Here is a 21,350-nt window from a genome sequence, read left to right on the forward strand (position 1 = left end):
TAGATTCATTAACCCAAATTCTTTATCAATTTATCAATTTCAATGTCTCGTGAGCGGGATAACACTGGCGTCCTCACCACGGGCGGGATAAACCACTGTCCTCACAACATTTTCCTCCAGCTAACTAAGGGTTTATCTGGGAATAGCTCAATTCAATTTGTTATATCTCTTTCCAGTGTATTCAATGCTTATTAATCATTCATTCAACTCCCTACGGAGGTTAGAGGAGTTTATATATAGATTGGGAAGGCTAAACAAACAAAAATCGATATTTTAGAAAATTCTGCACAGTCGTGCATACACATACCTCTTGCGTACGCATGATTTCAATTTGGGATGCACATCATGCATACGCATGCCTCGTGCGTGCGCGCAAACCCCGAATCATATAGACGCACACATGGTACATACGCGCAGAACCTACCACTACCCCAATTTTGTTTTCAAATTTATGCGTATGCACGACCTGTGCGTATGTGCAAGTTCGCATTCATGCGTACACACAACCTGTGCGTACGCGCGGGACTCAACTCTGCCAAAAACATTGCAACTCTGCATAATTCTATTTTTCATCCCCATTTTTAAACATAAATAACTTTTGCTACAAATATCAACTTTCATACGTTCTTAGACGATTTTAAAGCTCTCATCGTCAAATTTAAGTCAAGGTAAGTTTCACCCAAATCCAAACTCCGAGCATGAAGTTATGCCCCGTCGAATTTGATCAAAAACCCAAATTTTTGCACAAATTCTGCATAATGCCATTGTGCTATTTCTCAATTCATTTCATTCCAAAACCACCACAAACCATTCTAGACATCCTTATCACTAATTTATTAATTCTTAATCACTTCCTAACCATTTAAAATTTAAACCACCATTTTCAATTCAATTAACCATCTCATTAACAACATCAATTAACAAATTTAACACACATCACCCAACATCAAGCATGCCAATGCATAATCATCCAATTAAGGCCACCGGCCACAATCTCACTCAACAATTCTCAATCAACTTACCAAAATGCCTCCAATCACGGCCTTCGGCCCAATTTTCACGTCAATCGCCATAACAAGCAACTAAACCACAATTTTTGCATCCAATATCATTCATACAAATATATATTTGCTCATCAAAAACTCATTTCTCAGTTATCACATCACATCTCAAAGATCAATCATTCATCAACCAACCATCAATCATTCACACTAATCCGTTAATAATTCACTACAACAACTATTTCTATTCACAACATCAACAATCTCAATTCAACACTATCTTAGGGGCATTTAACCTAAATTTTCATGTAACTTTATATAATGTCTACCCGAAACCAAAACCCGTAGCTTATTGATGGCGATTTTTCAACTCTTAGATTTCCTCTCCGAATGGACCCATGCCTCAATTAGCACTGATAAACCCCAATTTTGTGGTTTATCTTGTGCTTAATTTAGGGAATTTTATCACCTTTTCTCACATTTATTCAATGAAATAGCATGGTTTTGTAATCTCCCTTAATTTGTGCTTAAGTATAAAAACATGCTTTTTAGGCCCTTAAATTGGTGATTTTAATTCACTTTAATTCCATTCGATGTCTTGATATGTTTGTTGAGTGATTTCAGGTTCATAAGACAAGTATTGGATGGAAGAAGTGAAGAGAAAAGCATGCAAAGTGGAGAATTCATGAAAAAATGAGCATTTGGAGGATTGAGAGCCACGCACACGCGTCATTCACGCGTACGCGTGAGTTGAAGATTTGCACGCCACGCGCACGCGTCACCCACTCGTACGCATGAGTAGGAGTTTTGGCCAGCGACGCGCACGCGTGACGCTCGGCACGTGACTCACTTAAAGTGAAAACGCTGGGGGTGATTTCTGAGCTGTCCAAGCCCAAATCTAACTCATTCCTAAGGCTATTTCATGTAGAATTCAACCTTGGGCAAAGAGAGGAGCAATTAGTTATAGCTTAGCATCATGTAGTTTAGTTTTCTAGAGATAGAAGCCCCCTATTCTCTCTAGAATTAGGGTTCTTAGGTTTAATTGCATCTTAGATCTAGGATTAATTCATGATTTGATTTACTTTTCCTTTACAACTTCTTGTTCCTTTACCTTTACTTTCCTAGTTTACTATTTTACTCCTTGTATTTGTTTACTTTATTGTTGATGTATTCTTGTTCCCTTTATTTTGCTTTAATGCAATTTATGTTTCTTATTCTTTTATTGTTAATTGAGTTGTTGTTATTGTTAATTCCTTGTAATTGGTAGTTGTAGATTTCATTCTTGTTATCTATCATTCTATCTTGCTTTCCTTCTATGCCTTCCAAGTATTTGACAAAATGCTTGGAAGGATGTTAGAGTAGATTCTTGAGCATTCTTGCCTTGGAAAGAGGAATTAGGCAATCTTGAGTAATCGATATCCAACCTATGTTGGTGATCTAGAGTTGTTAGCAAGTATTGTTTCCATTGACTCTAATCTCTTGCTAATTCAATTAGTGAGTTGATTGGGACTCTTGGATTGAGATTAGCTAGTCTTATTTGACTTTCTCCCTATGGGAAGATAACATTATACCTTCTTCCATAGTTGGAGATGACGAAATAAGATAAATTCTTGTTAATCATTGTATGACTAGGATAGAAAGCCTATGATCTCAACCCTTGCCATGAATGTCTCTCTTTATTAATTGTTCTTTTATTTGCTGTTTTAATTCTCTTGCCATTTATTTTCTTGTCCCTTTACCAAATCAAACCCCTCATTGTTCTTTCATAGCCAATAATTAATTACTTCATTGCAATTCCTTGTGAAACGACCCGAGGTTTAAATACTTCGGTTAATTTTTATTGGGGTTTGTACTTGTGACAACCAATATATTTAAATTTGATTTGAGGATTGACTATCGGTTTGGACTATGCTCACAACAAAATTATTTTGCTAAATTCCGAACCGGTACAAATTTTCACATCACTAAGCCACCGCCAAGCCTCCACCAAGCGCTCTGCAAGCAACCTAAGTGTAACATCCTTACTATCAGAATGTCATGCTTTCGGCTATGCCACTCTGATAGCGAGAATATTATGATGACTTCTATATACTTAATAATAAAATAGGATCATTTAACTCGAAACCAATTAAACTTTTCACTTGCAAAATCTAAAAATACTTTTTTTTATGTGACACCCTACCACACAGAACTTTATGCTTAAGTTGTAAATCAGAGGTGATGAGGTGTTACGACGTCTAAAAGTAATATATACCTTTTTTATCTTGTATCTTAAATGTAACACCCTAACTTTTAACACCCGATCATGATCGTACTAAAAGTCCGAGCGCTACTTACCTCTAAGCCTTTTTATTATATACTATCTTTAATTAATATTGAGCCTTCGCAAATACGAACCGAAATTTTAATTAAGAAAACGAAATAGTTTTTACTTTTAATTACTTAATCACAAAGATATATATATACATATATATATATCCACATAACATTATATACATAGACTTAGTAAAAGAATTTCAATTACAAGTCCTACCCCTGTAAAAACCAAAACAATAAATGACGAGGAAAAAATAAATTCTAACAACTCAACTTGTAAGCATAATCTTCTATGCTTTTGTAGCTCCGCACTAAACTTTCGCACCTGTAGTTGAAAGGGGTGAAAATAGGGGGTAAAAACTGGGGAGTTCTTAGTAGGACCAGGGTTAGAAGTTTTGTTCATTTTATATATACTTGGTCAGCAATAACAATCAACAAGGGATAACCTAATTCAACAATTATAGAACACGGAATTCAAATAGCCATTTAGCACACCTACAATTACAGGAAACATACTCACAAACGAATATGCACAAACAAATATGATGCATGTCTATTCCTAATGCAGGCCATGAGCTCATGTGTCGGTTGCCTACCCGCTCCCGACATTACCCGGGTTCAAGTCCCAGATATGGCTTTCTAGATGCATACAATGTGAATATAAGTCTTACGGTCAGGCGGCATACAATGTGACCTTTTTAAGTGTATTTTAATATGCTTATATTTGGAAAATAGTTCTCAGTGTGTGGGCGTCCCCACTATACATTTGACACTAAGACCCGAACAAGGTTGCATATGCTCTCATGTGGCAGATAGTCTTTTAAAGTCATTTTATCTTTGCCCTCTGCTCTCCTGTGGCAGAGATCCGCTCTCCTGTGGCAGATATTCCATTAGTTAATACATTCTCTTCTTTCCTGTGCTCTGCTCTTCTGTGGCAGAGGTTCATTAGATTCTTTTAGTCATTGCTCTCTACTCTCCTGTAACAGAGATTTCTTTATCTAATATATTCTTTTCTTTTCCTATCATTTCATAATATAATTTATCTTCGCATTATTCCCTCACCTTTCTCTAAGTGTCTTATAGAAAAGAATTATAAAGTACTTTAATTAAGTCTGCGTTCTCTAAAACTTTTAAGATCACTCTATTTGTTCTTCTCTGACTTATAATAATATTAAGAATATCTTTACTAATTAATATTCGTAATAAAATATTAACAATAATATAAATAGAATAATTTAAATGGTAAACAAATAATATTTATATATCTTTTCTTAAAACTTAGTTTAAAAATAAAGTTTTATAAAATGGGTTATTTTTATAAATAAAACCTTATTTTTAAACTTTTGTTAATTACTTTCTAAATCACAAACTTTTTAATATTCTATTTTTAACCTTAATATTTTAGAAAATTATATTTGGAACCCTCACTTATTTTTATATTTATAAAAATAACCCTGAACTTTTATAAAATATCAATTTTTATCCTTGTACTTTATTTATTATCCAAAATACCCGAAATCTTATATAATTACAAATTGTAGCTCAATTTTTATATACAAATACAAGGTTACCCTTCAAAAATAACGTTTAAATATTAATCTTCCTCTTATATTAAAACCGAAACCCTTAGCTCTTCCCTTTCAAAATATTAATCGTATTTTAGTCCGTTTTTGAGTCTTTCGGTTATCGATTTTTCTAAACTTTTAATTTAATCTTTCAACCACCAAATCTCATCAATTTCCTCAAAATACCACATCACAACAGTCAGTGGTGGAACTAGAAATTTCATAAGAGGGGGGCCAATTAAATATAAATATAACAAAAAATTAACAAAATATGATTTGTAGCATATATATCAAAAAAGTAATTATATTATATAAAAGTCAATGTTCAACTACATACTTTAAGATTTTGATATTTTTAAACTTGCTCGACGATGCTTCATGGAACTAAAATCATCAATTATCATCTCTGAAGTGAATTTTGAAGCAATTTCCTTTTTAATATATACAATCATACAATCTGCTAAAAATTCATCTTCCATCTTGTTTCGAAGCCTTGTTTTAATAATCTTCATAGCTGAAAAGGCCCGTTCAGTTGTTGCTGTTGTCACAGGAAGAGTCAAAACAAGACGAATTAATCTATCAATTAAAGGATATATATTTGATTTTCCTGTCTCTGTCAATTTTTGACACAATTCAGCAAGAGTAGACAAATTCTGAAAATCTGGAGCTTTAACCACATCAAGTTCATAATGTTGTAACTCATAATCCAATTGAATCTTTTCTTGCTCAGAAAAATCTAAAGAATAGAAATTCTTTACAAGATTGCATATGTTGCAAACACTAAATAACTTGAAAGCATCTTTAGGATCTAAAGATGTACTCAATATGAGGAGCTCGGTTGCTTGCTCACTAAATCTACTATTTAGCTCTTTCAATTGAAAATCTATCACGCTAGTAAAAATGTCAACACGATAGTGGTGTTCAACAGTGACAACATCCTTTTTACGACGAGACCGAATTATATCACTAAAAAAAGCACCCATATCAGGTATCTGAATAGCATGATCATTGCAGAAAGAACTAATTTTCTCCAAAAGTGCTCTCCAACTATTATCTCTTAACTGTTGAATCAATGACTTTGTACTAGAAACCAGATGCATAGCATTCAAAATGTCTTGAGATTTTTGTTGCAATGCTTGACAAAGTTTATCAGTGATTCCCATGATTTCTTTCATCATATGCAAAATGAAAACAAAATCAAATGATAATAAAGATTTAAGAGCACAAGTAGCATCACCACGTTGAGAATATGTAGATCCATTAGTAGCCAAATCTTCCAGAACTGAAGTTGTTGCTCCAAACATACGTAAAAGGCTACAAATTGAGTTGAAGTGAGAGCTCCACCTAGTATCTCCTGATCTTTTTAATGTGCCAATTTGATTTGCTCCCCTTCCTGTTTCAATTTGATTAGTTGCAACTAAATGGAAAATTTCAGTTGCATAAGCAGATCGTAATTCATCATTGCGTTTGCAAGAAGAGCACACAACATTGATAATATTACTCAAACTTTGGAAAAAAGCATGAACATCAACAACTTCTTTAGCCGCAGCAACAAGAGCTAGCTGTAATTGATGAGCAAAGCAATGAACATAATATGCATAAGGACATTCTTAAATAATTAAAGCTTGTAACCCTTTCCACTCTCCACGCATATTACTAGCTCCGTCATAACCTTGACCTCGAACATTTTGAATGTTGAGATTGTGATGAGATAATGCAGAACAAATCTCTTGTTTTAGAGTAGCAGAAGTAGTATCTTTGACATGAACAACATCTATTAGCCTTTCTTTGACAAATCCATGCTTATCAACAAATCTAACAACAAGTGCCATTTGTTCTCTTCTAGATTCATCTCTAGCATCATCAACAATCAAACAAAACTTTGCATTACCAATCTCATTGCGAATTTCATTTTGCACCTTTCTAGCAAAAACATGTAGAATTTCCTTTTGAATAGAAGGTGATGTGTATATTGCATTTTGAGGAGCATTATCCAAAACAACTGCATCCACTTCTTTATTGTAAGAAGCTAATAATTTTAACATTTCAAGAAAATTTCCTCGATTCTGAGACTCATGACTCTCGTCATGTCCCCTAAAAGCACAAAATTGAAACGTTAACCATCTGACAGTATCAATAGAGGCTTTAAGACGCAATCTATTGCTTAAAATTTGTTGTGAGCTTTGCTTAGCCAATACTTTGTCAATGTGACATAATTGATTAAGCAAATCTTTACAAGACTTAACAGCAATATTATGAGGAGAATTAAGAGATTTACCCACATGAGATAAAAATGCACAATCCTTTCCATTATTCACTTTTTTCCAATTGCGAAATCCTCCTGATGTGAATGGACTTAATTTTCTAGAAAATAAATAGCATGGAAGACAAAATGCAGCATTCACTTCTGGCGAATATTCTAGCCAAGAAAAACTCTTAAACCAATGAGCTTTGAAACGACGAGGATGACTTTCTAGACCAGAAAGAGGGTACTCATCCATAATAAATTGATATGGTCCAAACTTTATGTATGCTCTACGGATTTTCATCTTGTTGATTGATAGGATAATTCCAAATTTGCGGACGCTTTCTGGGATCACGCATCAATGTATCAATATTAACTTGATCTATTTCAGTCCTTGTTATTTTGGAAGCAGGGGGTTGAATATCTTGCTCAACAAGTTGTGTCACAGGTTGTTCAATAATATTTTGAACATTACTCAAAGAATCTGAAGCTGAATTTTGTTCATCATATATTCTCTCTTTTCTCTTGAAAAATGAGTGAATTGTTTTCATCTTTGACATTTTTAACTTAACTTGAACTATCTAACAAAAAAAAAAAAAACAAAAATAATTGCATATATATTATTTTCTTAAAAAAAATATTAAACCTATTGAGCAATAACAAATAATTTTAGAAACACAAATGTATAATAACCAAAAATAAAGTTATTGATTTACCTGATTATTTTTTTGTTCCAAGTCTCACCAAAAAATAATTCTATTGAGTTTTGTCCTCACTTCAATCTTTGATGAACACTGTCCATTATAAAAAAAAATAAATTAATTATTTTAAATACATAATATAAATAATACTTGACATTGTTATTAACTTAAAAAAAATTGAAATATACCTCTTTGAATCTTTGTTGTGCATTCAATAGTTAATATTTTGCTGTTCACTTCTCTTCAATGATTTTTCTTCATATGTCTTGTTTTAGTATGGAAGAAAAATTAGAATGAGAAGAGTAGAAGACCAAAAGTTTGGGAACCACTAAAAGAGAGAGAAAAGTGGCGCTGATGCCTCTGATGATTTGAAACAAATATTTGAAAAATGTACTAGAGTTACTTTAATTAATAGTATGGATTTGGGCTAGCATAATAGAACCATTTTTATTAATTATTAGAATGGGCTATTTGTTAACAAGAGCAACAATAATTCAAATATCCAATACATAGTGCAGTTTTTAGTTATTTTAATTTATAAAATTTTGTAACTTATATTTTTTTAATATTATATATAAAAAAATTTAATATTATTAATTATTACTATTTACTATTTTTTTTAAAAAACTTTGGGGGGGGGGGACCATGGCCACCTTAGGTCCCCCGTGGATCCGCCACTGACAACAGTCCCAAAACCATTAAAACAACTACAACTGAACTGTTCCTTATAGCTAAACTAACAAATCACAAGCAACAACAATAATTTAACATAAACTCATTCAAACTCAAACAATAATCAACCAAATCAACATTCACTTATCAAATTCATATTTAATTATTATAGAGTTACCAAATCCTACTTCTGTATGAAATCAAAATAACGGAAGTTTTGGAGAAATTTTCTGATCGGCTACTGAAGAAAAAAACGTCAGAAATCGTCTGTGCCTCCTGAAACTCCAATTGGATGAACTCAAGGAGAAGAGAAGCTATGTCATCGTTAATTTTTATCGAATGAAAGTAACGCTAACATATAAATGAGGAAGATACAAACACTTTTATAGAATTAAATTTTTTATTGGAGTTACAAAATTCAAAAAATCGAAGTCAGAAGGTTTACCGTGCCATGGTTTCTCTCATTCTCTCTCATGGTTCTCTCCCTTCCTTCTCGCAAGACTCACGGCCAAATGATGAAGGATAAAGGAATTAAGGGGCATGTGTCGTGTTTATATATATATATATATATATATATATATATATATATATATATGCGTACATTTGGCTTGCTTGCTTTCTTTCTTTACTATGTGTATATATATATATAATGAATATATAATGGCATATATGTATGTATAATGGCCTTCGACCACTTTCTTTTTCTTTTTTTAATAATAATAATAATAATAATAATAATAATAATAAGAATGATAATAATAATTCTTTTATCTTTTTTAAAATATCTCATTATAACAAAAATTATTTAAAAAGTCTAATAAATTTTAAATTTAAAGAATCATAAAATTTAATTTAATTACTTTTGAGAAAAAAGATTCCTTTAAAATAAAATTCTCAATAAATATAATAAATCGTAAATCACTTTTTATTTAATTTTAAAAAATCGGGTTGTTATATTAAATTCCGTTTTCTTATCTTTGCACTTTAATTATCGTGTGGGAATGCTTGATGAATCCATATTTGATTATAAATTTTGGATTGATTTGAGTAGATTTCATCATATAAAACCACACTTATTCACCTAAATAGCATGCTTTTATGTTTTCTCTCTGAATTATGTCTAATTATGAAAACATGCTATTTTGTGCTTAATTTAATAAATTTTATTCCACTTTCATTCTATTCGATGCCTTGATATTTTTGAAAGTGATTTTAGGAGTAATATGTATGAATGGCTTGATAAGAGTGGAAGAGAAGCATGCAACTGGGAGAGAACATGAAGAAAACAAAGGAGAAGCACACAGCCAAGTGTGCATACGCACAAGTCCCTATGCGTGACTTCATTACAAAGTCACGTGGCTCGCGATTTGGGAGGCTTTTTGGCCCATTTTTGAAGGCTTTGAAGCTTACAAGGAGGGGCAAGCAACCACATATATACCATATACATTACACGATACACGTGGATAGTTTTTAGGGTAGTTTTAGGTAGTTTAGGTTTAGGTTTTCTCTCAACTTTCTTAGGGTGTAATTAGGATTTTATCTACAAGTTTTTATTTTTCAATTTTGATCTTGCATCCTAACTTGTGTCTGTTGTAAGTATTTCTTAATTTTCTCTTTTATTACACTACTTGTTCTACACTTTCTTTTATTTTAATTTCCTTTATCAATACATATATGCTTCTTGCAATTTTGAGTTTTGGTTAATGAATTTGATGTTTAGTGATTTCAATATGTTTATTGAATTGCCATTGTTGATTTTGTTCCTTGGTTGTTCATAGTTTTGAGTATTTTTATAATTTTGTCATGTTTTATGATTATACCCACCATGTGTTTGATGAAATGCCAATTCTGATTATGGGGTAGATTTCCTCCCTTTGGCTTGGGAAAATGAGTATATGGGATACTAGAGTCATAATGTCCGACATTTAGTGATAATTCTTGGGTTGTTAATTGTTATTGTTTCCATTAACGCTAGCTTTTTACTAAAGTAATTAGTAAGTTAGCTAGGATTTGTGGATTAATTATGCTCACTTGACGTACTCTTCGATGTTAAGCAGCGTTGACTAGGTGAGATTATTCCATCATAATTATCATAGTTGTGGTTATGGCAAGGAAGGAATTCCATAACTCATCCCAAGTCAAGGCTCCATTTATGTTTTGAATCACATTTCTATCATTTTAAAGCATTATTTGTCTATATTACTAGATAGTTCTTTTACTCTTTTATTAGTTTATTAATTACAATTTTGATTGTTCTTTAATTCCTTTAATTGCTTGCTTCACTATTGAAAACCCCCTTGCTTTTTACAACCAAAATTGTGCGCTTTTTGTCACTAGTTCCTAGGAAAGACGACCCAAGCTTTAATTACTCTCAGTTATTTTAAATTGAATTTAAACTTTGATTGGGAGGGTTACTTGTCGGTTGGGACTATGCTATCAACGAAGAAATTGCTTTGCTAAATTTCTGAACCATCGTAATTCTCTCACATCAATGCTTCGCGCTTTTGTATCTCTGTTTTTTGCGTCTTTGAGATTTTATTCCTTGATTGGGCTTCTAGTGTATTATATTTCTTGTCTATACATTATGGTATGAGCTTTAGAATTGTCGTGGCACTTTGTCACCTTTTTCCTTACGCATAGAGGTAAGGCTTAGGGTGATAGGGTGTTACAATTTTGAAATGTTAGGGGTTTAAACAGGACAAAAACGTTGAGGACAAAAATGATATATTACTCTTAGAAGATTTACCAAATTAAATAAAATGAAAGTAAATTTTAACGGAATAAATTCCATTACGAATTTAAGATTTTTACTTATCATAAAATACTTCTAGAATGACTAGTAGATAAACTTCTGAAAAAAGACAAAAATGAGTATGATACATATATAATAAAGTATAAATTATAACTTTTTATCTCTAATATATTGAACTTCTTTAATATTTAATTTAATAAACTTTATTTTTAACTTAAAAATAAATTTTAATTTTATTCTTCAATAATATCAATTTTTTACGGTAAATAATTATTCAATTCTTTTTTAATTGCATCTAAGTAAATTACTCATGATCACATTACTTTCATTCTAAATAAATTTAGTATTTTTATTTTATTCTTAATCACATTACTTTCATTCTAAGTAAATTTATTTTTTATTAAGAGCAAAATTAAAATTATTGAAGAAAAATTAAAATTTATTAAAAAGTTAAAAATTAAGTTTAATTAAATTGAACATTAAAGAAGTTGGTATATTAGAGACAAAAAGATATAATTTATACTTTATTCACTACTAGAAAACTAGTTATTACAGACGGATATTTCCGACGGATTTTATCCCACGAAAATACAGAGGAAATTTCAGAGGAATTTTTTGTCGGAAAACCAAAAAAATGGATTAGCATAAATTACAGACAGAAAAAAAATCCGTCGATAATTCTGTCGAAAAAATTAATTTTTTTCGTGGGAAATGGTTACAGACGGAAAATCCGTCTGTAATTAAATAGACAAAACGGTGCGTTTTGTTAAATTATTACAGACGGAAAATCCATCTGTAATTTAAATTTTTCATCAGTAAATATTGAGATAACCCTAATCTTATCTCTATCCACTTGATCCATTTACACTCTACCCATATCAAATGAGCTTGTTCCTCTCTCCGTCACCGAGTTGCTTCTTCTCTCCATCACACCAGCTTCGTCCGCCGCTGTCACCGCCGCTGACGTCACAGATCTCTCTCCGTCGTACCTTGCGTCGCACGGGCTCCCTCCGCCGCCGTATCCAACCCTAACCCCAGAGCTTTGTCGCGCCTCCAACCCTAATTCCAGAACTTTGTCGCGCTTCCAACCCCTGCTTTGCCGCTCCCTCCATCGACGCTCCCTCCGTCTCAAAGCCTCCGTCGTGCTCACTCTCTCGTAAGCCTTCAAACGTCGCTCCTTCTTCCATGGCTGAAACCCGTAACGCTCTGTTTTTCCTCCTGCGTCGCCGGTCTCTGTCTCCTCCTGCGTGTGGCTGTGCTGAAGCTCCATGGGAAGGATATACAACGGATTCCATGGGTGAAGCTTAACCACAGCTACAGAAGTACCGCGAGACTCGATTGAAGTAGTACAAGAACTACGAGAACCTCTTGTTCTCGTGAGGATCTCGACAAGGTGAACACCTCAGCTGCTTCACACTTTCACTTCTGATTTAGATGAAATTATGAATACTAATTCTAATTCGTTTTTAAACTCCCTGTTTATTTATTTATTTAGCAGGAGTGTTTAGAGGTGCAGAAGGAGAAGGCCTTCTGTATTGGCACCACTTGGGGTAATGATCACCACATGTTTGATACAATGACTGTGATGTCTTTTACCTTCATTTTTATCCCTTTGTTCTACAATACATTACATTACAAGAATGTGTTTCATTTTATCCCTTTAGTTTTTCTATAAATTACTTATCTTCATATTCAGTGATGTGCAGATTCTCCTTACATGAAAAGGGTACTTTGTACTGTTCAATTTGTGTGTTTGTTCTATAACTTGAAAGCTTATAGTTACTTCTTAATGACGGTGTTTCTGTTTATTTGGTTCTTTGACTTGTATTAGTTTCAGATTAGTTTTCCTTTTGCTGATATATATGTCTGCCACTAACCTCTCTTTTTAATTTAGATCTACAACTGCAGTTGTCCTGAGGTGAGCAGAAAGTATCAGTTTTCGGCATATTTAGAAAGGTTTTGTTATTGGAGGAACTCAAGTGAAGTTTGGAAGTTTAGAAGATCAGGGGTATAATTGTGCTCAATCTACCTGTTACATAGAGCTCGTGAACTGTGTGAAGAATATTTTCATTCTTTTTCATTTAGTTTAGAAATGCAACTCATGATTAAGTTTTATTAGTTGCTTCAAGTTTCATGTTTTAGGCCTCTTATATATAGGCTTCTGATGATGGTTTTGCAATTAAAATTTTATGGATTGGTACAATCTTCAGATTCACTTCGATGTATCAACTTGATGAGCGGATAATTTATACGCTTTTTGACATTGTTTTTAGTATGTTTTTAGTAGGATCTAGTTACTTTTAGGGATGTTTTCATTATTTTTTATGTTAAATTCACATTTCTGGACTTTACTATGAGATTGTGTGCTTTTCTGTGATTTCAGGTATTTTCTGACTGAAATTGAGGGACTTGAGCAGAAATCAGATTCAGAGGTTGAAAAAGGACTGCTGATGCTGTTGGATTCTGACCTCCCTGCACTCAAAGTGGATTTTTTGGAGCTACAAAACTCGAAATGGCGCGCTTCCAATTGAGTTGGAAAGTAGACATCCAGAGCTTTCCAGCAATATATAATAGTCTATACTTTGGCCAAGAATAGACGATGTAAACTGGCGCTCAACGCCAGCTTTCTGCCCAAATCTGGCGTCCAGCGCCAGAAAAGGAGCCAAAACCAGAGTTGAACGCCCAAACTGGCACAAAAGCTGGTGTTCAACTCCAGAAAGGACCTCTACACGTGCAACACTCAAGCTCAGCCCAAGAACACACCAAGTGGCTCCGGAAGTGGATTTATGCATCAATTACTTACTCATGTAAACCCTAGTAGCTAGTTTATTATAAATAGGACATTTTACTAGTCTTTTTGACAATCTTTGGATTATATTTTGATCTATTGATCACGTTTTGGGGGCTGGCCATCTCGGCCATGCCTGGACCTTTCACTTATGTAATTTTAACGGTAGAGTTTCTACACTCCATAGATTAAGGTGTGGAGCTTTGCTGTTCCTCAAAGATTAATGCAAAGTACTACTATTTTCTATTCAATTCATCTTATTTCGCTTCTAAGATATTCATTCGCACTTCAACCTGAATGTGATAAACGTGACAATCATCATCATTCCCTATGAACGCGTGCCTGACAACCACTTCCGTTCTACCTTCGACTGAATGAGTATCTCTTAGATCTCCTAACCAGAATCTTCGTGGCGTAAGCTAGAATGATGGCGGCATCCAAGAGAATCCGGAAGGTCTAAACCTTGTCTGTGGTATTCCGTGTAGGATTCAATGATTGGATGACTGTGACGAGCTCCAAACTCGCGATTGCGGGGCGTTAGTGACAGACGCAAAAGGATAGTAAAATCCTATTCCAGCATGATCGAGAACCGACAGATGAATAGCCGTGCCGTGACAGGGTGCGTTGATCATTTTCACTGAGAGGATAAGATGAAGCTATTGACAAGGGTGATGCCTCCAGACGATTAGCCGTGCCGTGACAGGGCATTGGATCATTTTCCCGAGAGATGACCGAAAGTAGCCGTTGACAATGGTGATGTATCACATAAAGCCAGCCATGGAAAGGAGTAAGACTGATTGGATGAAGATAGCAGGAAAGCAGAGGTTCAGAGGAACGAAAGCATCTCCATTCGCTTATCTGAAATTCTCACCAATGAATTACATAAGTATTTCTATCCCTATTCTATTAATTATTATTCGAAAACACCATTATCAATTTATATCTGCCTAACTGAGATTTGCAAGGTGACCATAGCTTGCTTCATACCAACAATCTCCGTGGGATTCGACCCTTACTCACGTAAGGTATTACTTGGACGACCCAGTGCACTTGCTGGTTAGTTACACGGAGTTGTGAACCATGATCTTGGCATCATGTTTTTGGCGCCATTACCAGGGAAAGAAAGAGCAATGAACTTTACATAATTAAAGTGTAATCACGATTCCGCGTACCAAGTTTTTGGCGCCGTTGTCGGGGATTGTTTGAGTTTGGACAACTAACGGTTCATCCTGTTGCTCAGATTAGGTAATTTTCTTTTTGTTTTCTTTTCAAAAATTTTTCAAAAATATTTCAAAATTTTCTCACCTGTTTTCGAAAAAAATTTTAGATTCAAAATTTTTAAGAATGAATTCTAGTTTTTCATGAAGCATGTGAAGCCTGGCTGGCTGTAAAGCCATGTCTAAATTCTTTTGGACTGAGGCTTCCAACCATCAGCTGTTATACGACTATAGGGTATGTCAGGCATGTTATGTTTGAATTACATGCTGAAGCTTGGCTGGCCATTGGCCATGTCTAGTGTTTTGGAACGGAGCTTTCATTGAAAGCTTGGCTGGCTAGTGAGCCATGTCTAATTCCTGGACTGAAGCTTTGGACTAAGAATGCAAGATTTCTGGAATTCATATTAAAAATTTTGGAATCCTTATTTTTTCTTTTTCATATAATTTTCGAAAAAAATCCAAAAAATTTAGAAAATCATAAAAATCAAAAACATTTTTTGTGTTTCTTGTTTGAGTCATGAGTCATGTCATAAGTTTGGTGTCATTTGCATGTGCATCTTGCATTTTTCGAAAATTTCATGCATTCATAGTGTTCTTCATGATCTTCAAGTTGTTCTTGGTAAGTCTTCTTGTTTGATCTTGATGATTTTTTGTTTTGTGTTGTATGATGTTTTTCATATGCATTCTTGAATTCTTAGTGCGTAAGCATTAAAGAATTCTAAGTTTGGTGTCTTGCATGTTTTCTTTGCATTAAAAAATTTTCAAAATTGTGTCTATGATGTTCATCTTGACATTCAAAGTGTTCTTGGTGTTCATCTTGACATTCATAGCATTCTTGCATGCATTCATTGTTTTGATCCATAACTTTCATGCATTGCATCATTTTTCCTGTTTTCCTCTCTCATCATAAAAATTCAAAAAAACAAAAAAATATCTTTCCCTTTTTCTCTCATCAAATTCGAAAATTTGAGTTGACTTTTTCAAAAATTTTTAAAATCAAGTTGTTTCTTATGAGTCAAATCAAATTTTCAATTTGAAAATCTTATCTTTTTCAAAATCTTTTTCAAAAATAAAATCTTTTTCAAAATTCTTAGTTATTTTCGAAAATTCCAAAAATATTTTTCAAAAATATTTTTCCTATTTTTATATCAAATTTTCGAAAATAACATAATCAATTAATGTTTTGATTCAAAAATTTGAAGTTTGTTACTTGCTTATTAAGAAAGATTCAAACTTTAAGTTCTAGAATCATATCTTGTGATTTCTTATGAATCAAGTCATTAATTGAGATTTTAAAAATCAAATCTTTTTCAAAACTAATTTTTAAAATATCTTCTTATCTTACCTTTTTCAAAAAGTTGGTTTCAAAATATATTTTCTAACCTCCTAACTTCTTATCTTTTCAAAAATTTGTTTCAACTAACTAACTAACTTTTTGTTTGTTTTTTAACTTTTTCAAAACTACCTAACTAACTCTCTCTCTCTAATTTTCGAAAATATCTTCTCTCTTTTTCAAAAATTTCTTTTTAATTAAATAATTATTCTTATTCTTATTTTTGATTTTAAAAATTTTCGAAAAATACTAACATTTTTCAAAAACCATTTTCGAAAATCACTAACTCTTTTTCAAAAATTATTTTCGAAAATTCCTTCTCTCTCATCTTATTCTATTTATTTATTCATCTACTAACATCTCATCTCACATCTCAACCCTCCTCACAGTTGTGTTTCTTCCATTATATTACATTCTTTGTCTCCCTCTCTTCTTCCACTCACAAAGGGATCCCTATACTGTGGTATAAAGGATCTCTATTATTATTATTATTTTTCTGTGCCCTCTTCTTTGTCATATGAGCAGGAGCAAGGATAAGAACATTCTTGTGGAAGCAGATCCAGAACCTGAAAGGACTCTGAAGAGAAAACTAAGAGAAGCTAAATTACAACAATCCAGAGATAACCTTTCAGAAATTTTCGAACAGGAAGAGGAGATGGCAGCCGAAAATAATAATAATGTAAGGAAGATGCTTGGTGACTTTACTGCACCTAATTCCAATTTACATGGAAGAAGCATCTCCATTCCTGCCATTGGAGCAAACAACTTTGAGCTGAAACCTCAATTAGTTTCTCTGATGCAGCAGAACTACAAGTTTCATGGACTTCCATCTGAAGATTCTTTTCAGTTCTTAACTGAATTCTTGCAGATATGTGATACTGTTAAGACTAATGGAGTAGATCCTGAAGTCTACAGGCTCATGCTTTTCCCTTTTGCTGTAAGAGACAGAGCTAGATTATGGTTGGATTCTCAACCCAAAGACAGCCTGAACTCTTGGGATAAGCTGGTCACGGCTTTCTTAGCCAAGTACTTTCCTCCTCAAAAGCTGAGCAAGCTTAGAGCTGATGTTCAAACCTTCAGACAGAAAGAAGGTGAATCCCTCTATGAAGCTTGGGAAAGATACAAACAGTTGACCAAAAAGTGTCCTTCTGACATGCTTTCAGAATGGACCATCCTGGACATATTCTATGATGGTTTATCTGAGCTATCAAAGATGTCACTGGACACTTCTGCAGGTGGATCCATTCACCTAAGGAAAATGCCTGCAGAAGCTCAAGAACTCATTGACATGGTTGCTAATAACCAGTTCATGTACACTTCTGAGAGAAATCCTGTGAGTAATGGGACGCCTATGAAGAAGGGAGTTCTTGAAGTTGATACTCTGAATGCCATATTGGCTCAGAATAAAATATTGACTCAGCAAGTCAATATGATCTCTCAGAGTCTGAATGGAATGCAAGCTGCATCCAACAGTACTCAAGAGGCATCTTCTGAAGAAGAAGCTTATGATCCTGAGAACCATGCAATAGCAGAGGTAAATTATTTAGGTGAACCTTATGGAAACACCTATAACTCATCATGGAGAAATCATCCAAATTTCTCATGGAAGGATCAAAAGCCTCAACAAGGCTTTAATAATGGTGGAAGAAACATGTTTAGCAATAATAAATCTTTTCCATCATCCACTCAGCAACAGACAGAGAACTCTGAACAAAATACTTCTAATTTGGCAAACTTAGTCTCTGATCTGTCTAAGGCTACTGTAAGTTTCATGAATGAAACAAGATCTTTCATTAGAAATTTGGAAGCACAAGTGGGCCAGCTGAGTAAAAGGATCACTGAAATCCCTCCCAGTACTCTCCCAAGCAATACAGAAGAGAACCCAAAAGGAGAGTGCAAGGCCATTGACATAAGCACCATGGCCGAACCTACAAGGGGAGTGGAGGACGTGAATCCCAAGGAGGAAGACCTCCTGGGACGTCCAGTGATCAATAAGGAGCTTCCCTCTGAGGAACAAAAGGACTCTGAGGCTCATCTAGAGACCATAGAGATTCCATTGAACCTCCTTATGCCCTTGATGAGCTCTGATGAGTATTCCTCTTTTGAAGAGAATGAGGATGTTACTGAAGAGCAAATTGCCAAGTTTCTTGGTGCAATCATGAAGCTGAATGCCAAATTATTTGGCATTGATACTTGGAAAGTTGAACCTCCCTTGTTCATCAATGAACTAAGTGATCTGGATCAACTGACATTGCCTCAGAAAAGACAGGATCCTGGAAAGTTCATAATACCCTGTACTATAGGCACCATGATCTTTAAGGCTCTATGTGACCTTGGTTCAGGAATAAACCTCATGCCCCTCTCTGTAATAGAGAATCTGGGAATCTATGGGGTGCAAGCTGCTAAAATCTCATTAGAGATGGCAGACAGTTCAAGAAAACAGGCTTATGGACAAGTAGAGGATGTGTTAGTAAAGGTTGAAGGCCTTTACATCCCTGCTGATTTCATAGTCCTGGATACTGGAAAGGAAGAGGATGAATCCATCATCCTAGGAATACCTTTCCTGGCCACAGCAAGAGCTGTGATTGATGTTGACAAAGGTGAACTAGTCCTTCAATGGAATGAGGACTCCCTTGTGTTTAAAACTCAAGGATCTCCCTCTGCAACCATGGAGAGGAAGCATGAAAAGCTTCTCTCAAAGCAGAGTCAACCAGAGCCCCCATAGTCAAACTCTAAGTTTGGTGTTGGGAGGCCACAACCAAACTCTAAGTTTGGTGTTGAACTCCCATATCCAAACTCTAAGTTTGGTGTTGGAGAGTCTCAACAAAGCTCTGCACATCTGTGAGGCTCCATGAGAGCCCACTGTCAAGCTATTGACATTAAAGAACCGCTTGTTGGGAGGCAACCCAATTTTTATTTATCTAACTATATTTTTCTTAGTTATATGTCTTTGTAGGTTCATGATCATGTGGAGTCACAAAATAAATATAAAAATTGAAAACGGAATCAAAAACAGCAGAAGAAAAATCACACCCTGGAGGAGCATCTGTCTGGCGTTCAGCGCCAGAACAGAGCATGATTCTGGCGCTGAACGCCCAAAATGGGCAGCTTCTGGGTGCTGAACGCCAGAACAAGCATGGTTCTGGTGTTCAACGCCAGAAATGGCACACAAATGGGCGTTGAACGCCCAAAATGGCCACCAACCTGGCGCTGAACGCCCAGAGTTGTGTGCAAAGGCATTTTTACATGCCTAATGGGTGCAGGGATGTAAATCCTTGAACACCTCAGGATTTGTGGACCCCACAGGATCCACTCAAGATCTGTGGACCCCACAGGATCCACTCAGGATCTGTGGACCCCACAGGATCCCCACTACCTCCACTCACTTCTTCTCACCACTTTCTTTCACACAACCCCATAAACACTTCACCAATCACCTCAAAGTCTCTTCCCCATCACCTCTTCACCACTCACATCCATCCACTCTTCCCCATAAACCTACCTCATAAACTCCACCTACCTTCAAAAATTCAAAACCAATTTCCCACCCAAACCCACCCATATGGCCGAAACCTTTCCCCCCCTCCCTTCCCTATATAAAGCCCTCCATTCTTCATCAAATTCACACAACACACCCCTCTACACCCTTCTTGGCCGAAACACTCCCCACTATCCCTCTCCTCCATTTCTTCTTCTTCTTCATCTATTCTTTCTTTTATTGCTCAAGGGCGAGCAAAATTCTAAGTTTGGTATGGTAAAAGTATAAGCTTTTTGTTTTTCCATTACCATTGATGGCACCTAAGACCGGAGAATCCTCTAGAAAGGGGAAAGGGAAGACAAAAGCTTCCACATCCGAGTCATGGGAGATGGAAAGGTTCATCTCCAAAGCCCATCAAGACCACTTCTATGATGTTGTGGCCAAGAAGAAGGTGATCCCCGAGGTCCCTTTCAAACTCAAAAGAAATGAGTATCCGGAGATCCGACATGAAATTCAAAGAAGAGGTTGGGAAGTTCTAACAAATCCCATCCAACAAGTCGGCATCCTAATGGTTCAAGAGTTCTATGCCAATGCATGGATCACCAAGAACCATGATCAAAGTAAGAACCCGGATCCAAAGAACTATGTTACAATGGTTCGGGGGAAATACTTAGATTTTAGTCCGGAGAATGTGAGGTTGGCGTTTAACTTGCCCATGATGCAAGGAGATGAACGCCCCTACACTAGAAGGGTCAACTTTAATCAAAGGTTGGACCAAGTCCTTATGGACATATGTGTAGAAGGAGCTCAATGGAAGATTGACTCCAAAGGCAAGCCGGTTCAACTAAGAAGATTGGACCTCAAGCCTGTAGCTAGAGGATGGTTGGAGTTCATTCAATGCTCAATCATTCCCACTAGCAACCGGTCTGAAGTTACTATAGACCGGGCCATCATGATCCATAGCATCATGATTGGAGAAGAGGTGGAAGTTCATGAGATTATACCTCAAGAACTCTACAAGGTGGCTGACAAGTCCTCCACCATGGAAAGGTTAGCCTTTCCTCACCTCATTTGCCACCTATGCAATTCGGCTGGGATTGACATAGAGGGAGATATCCTCATCAAAGAGGACAAGCCCATCACTAAGAAAAAGATGGAGCAAGCAAGAGAGCCCACTCATGGAGCTCAAGAGGCGTATGAAGCTCATCACCATGAGATCCCGGAGATGCCTCAAATGCACTTTCCTCCACAAAACTATTGGGAGCAAATTAACACCTCCCTA

The 21,350-nt window shown here is 35.1% G+C and overlaps 1 protein-coding gene and 1 non-coding gene across 2 annotated transcripts; both read right to left on the bottom strand.

Annotated features, from left to right (window-relative positions):
- Positions 1 to 3,775: 3,775 nt before the first annotated feature.
- On the bottom strand, positions 3,776 to 7,383 carry LOC112735082 (uncharacterized). Its single transcript, XM_029291242.1, has 3 exons — positions 6,568 to 7,383; positions 5,672 to 6,444; positions 3,776 to 3,812 (listed from the first exon to the last, which is right to left on the bottom strand). Exons 1-3 carry the CDS (start codon positions 7,381 to 7,383, stop codon positions 3,776 to 3,778), a joined length of 1,626 nt encoding a protein of 541 aa, XP_029147075.1.
- Positions 7,384 to 17,641: 10,258 nt separating this feature from the next.
- Positions 17,642 to 17,749, bottom strand: LOC112738836 (small nucleolar RNA R71). The gene has a single exon (XR_003169791.1). It is a non-coding gene; the product is annotated as a small nucleolar RNA R71 (small nucleolar RNA).
- Between the last annotated feature and the right edge of the window lie 3,601 nt (positions 17,750 to 21,350).

This window comes from Arachis hypogaea, chromosome 13 (genome assembly GCF_003086295.3).
Source record: "Arachis hypogaea cultivar Tifrunner chromosome 13, arahy.Tifrunner.gnm2.J5K5, whole genome shotgun sequence".
Taxonomy (NCBI): Eukaryota; Viridiplantae; Streptophyta; class Magnoliopsida; order Fabales; family Fabaceae; genus Arachis; species Arachis hypogaea.

Excerpts from the sequence above, each read along its gene's own strand:
- LOC112735082 (XM_029291242.1), bottom strand. The coding sequence starts at position 7,383 with ATGGATGAGTACCCTCTTTCTGGTCTAGAAAGTCATCCTCGTCGTTTC. Across the intron at positions 6,445-6,567 it reads ACAATCTCAACATTCAAAAT|CTAGCTCTTGTTGCTGCGGC; the intron begins GTTCGAGGTCAA and ends CATCAATTACAG. Across the intron at positions 3,813-5,671 it reads GATCCTAAAGATGCTTTCAA|GTGTGCTAAATGGCTATTTG; the intron begins GTTATTTAGTGT and ends CTGTAATTGTAG.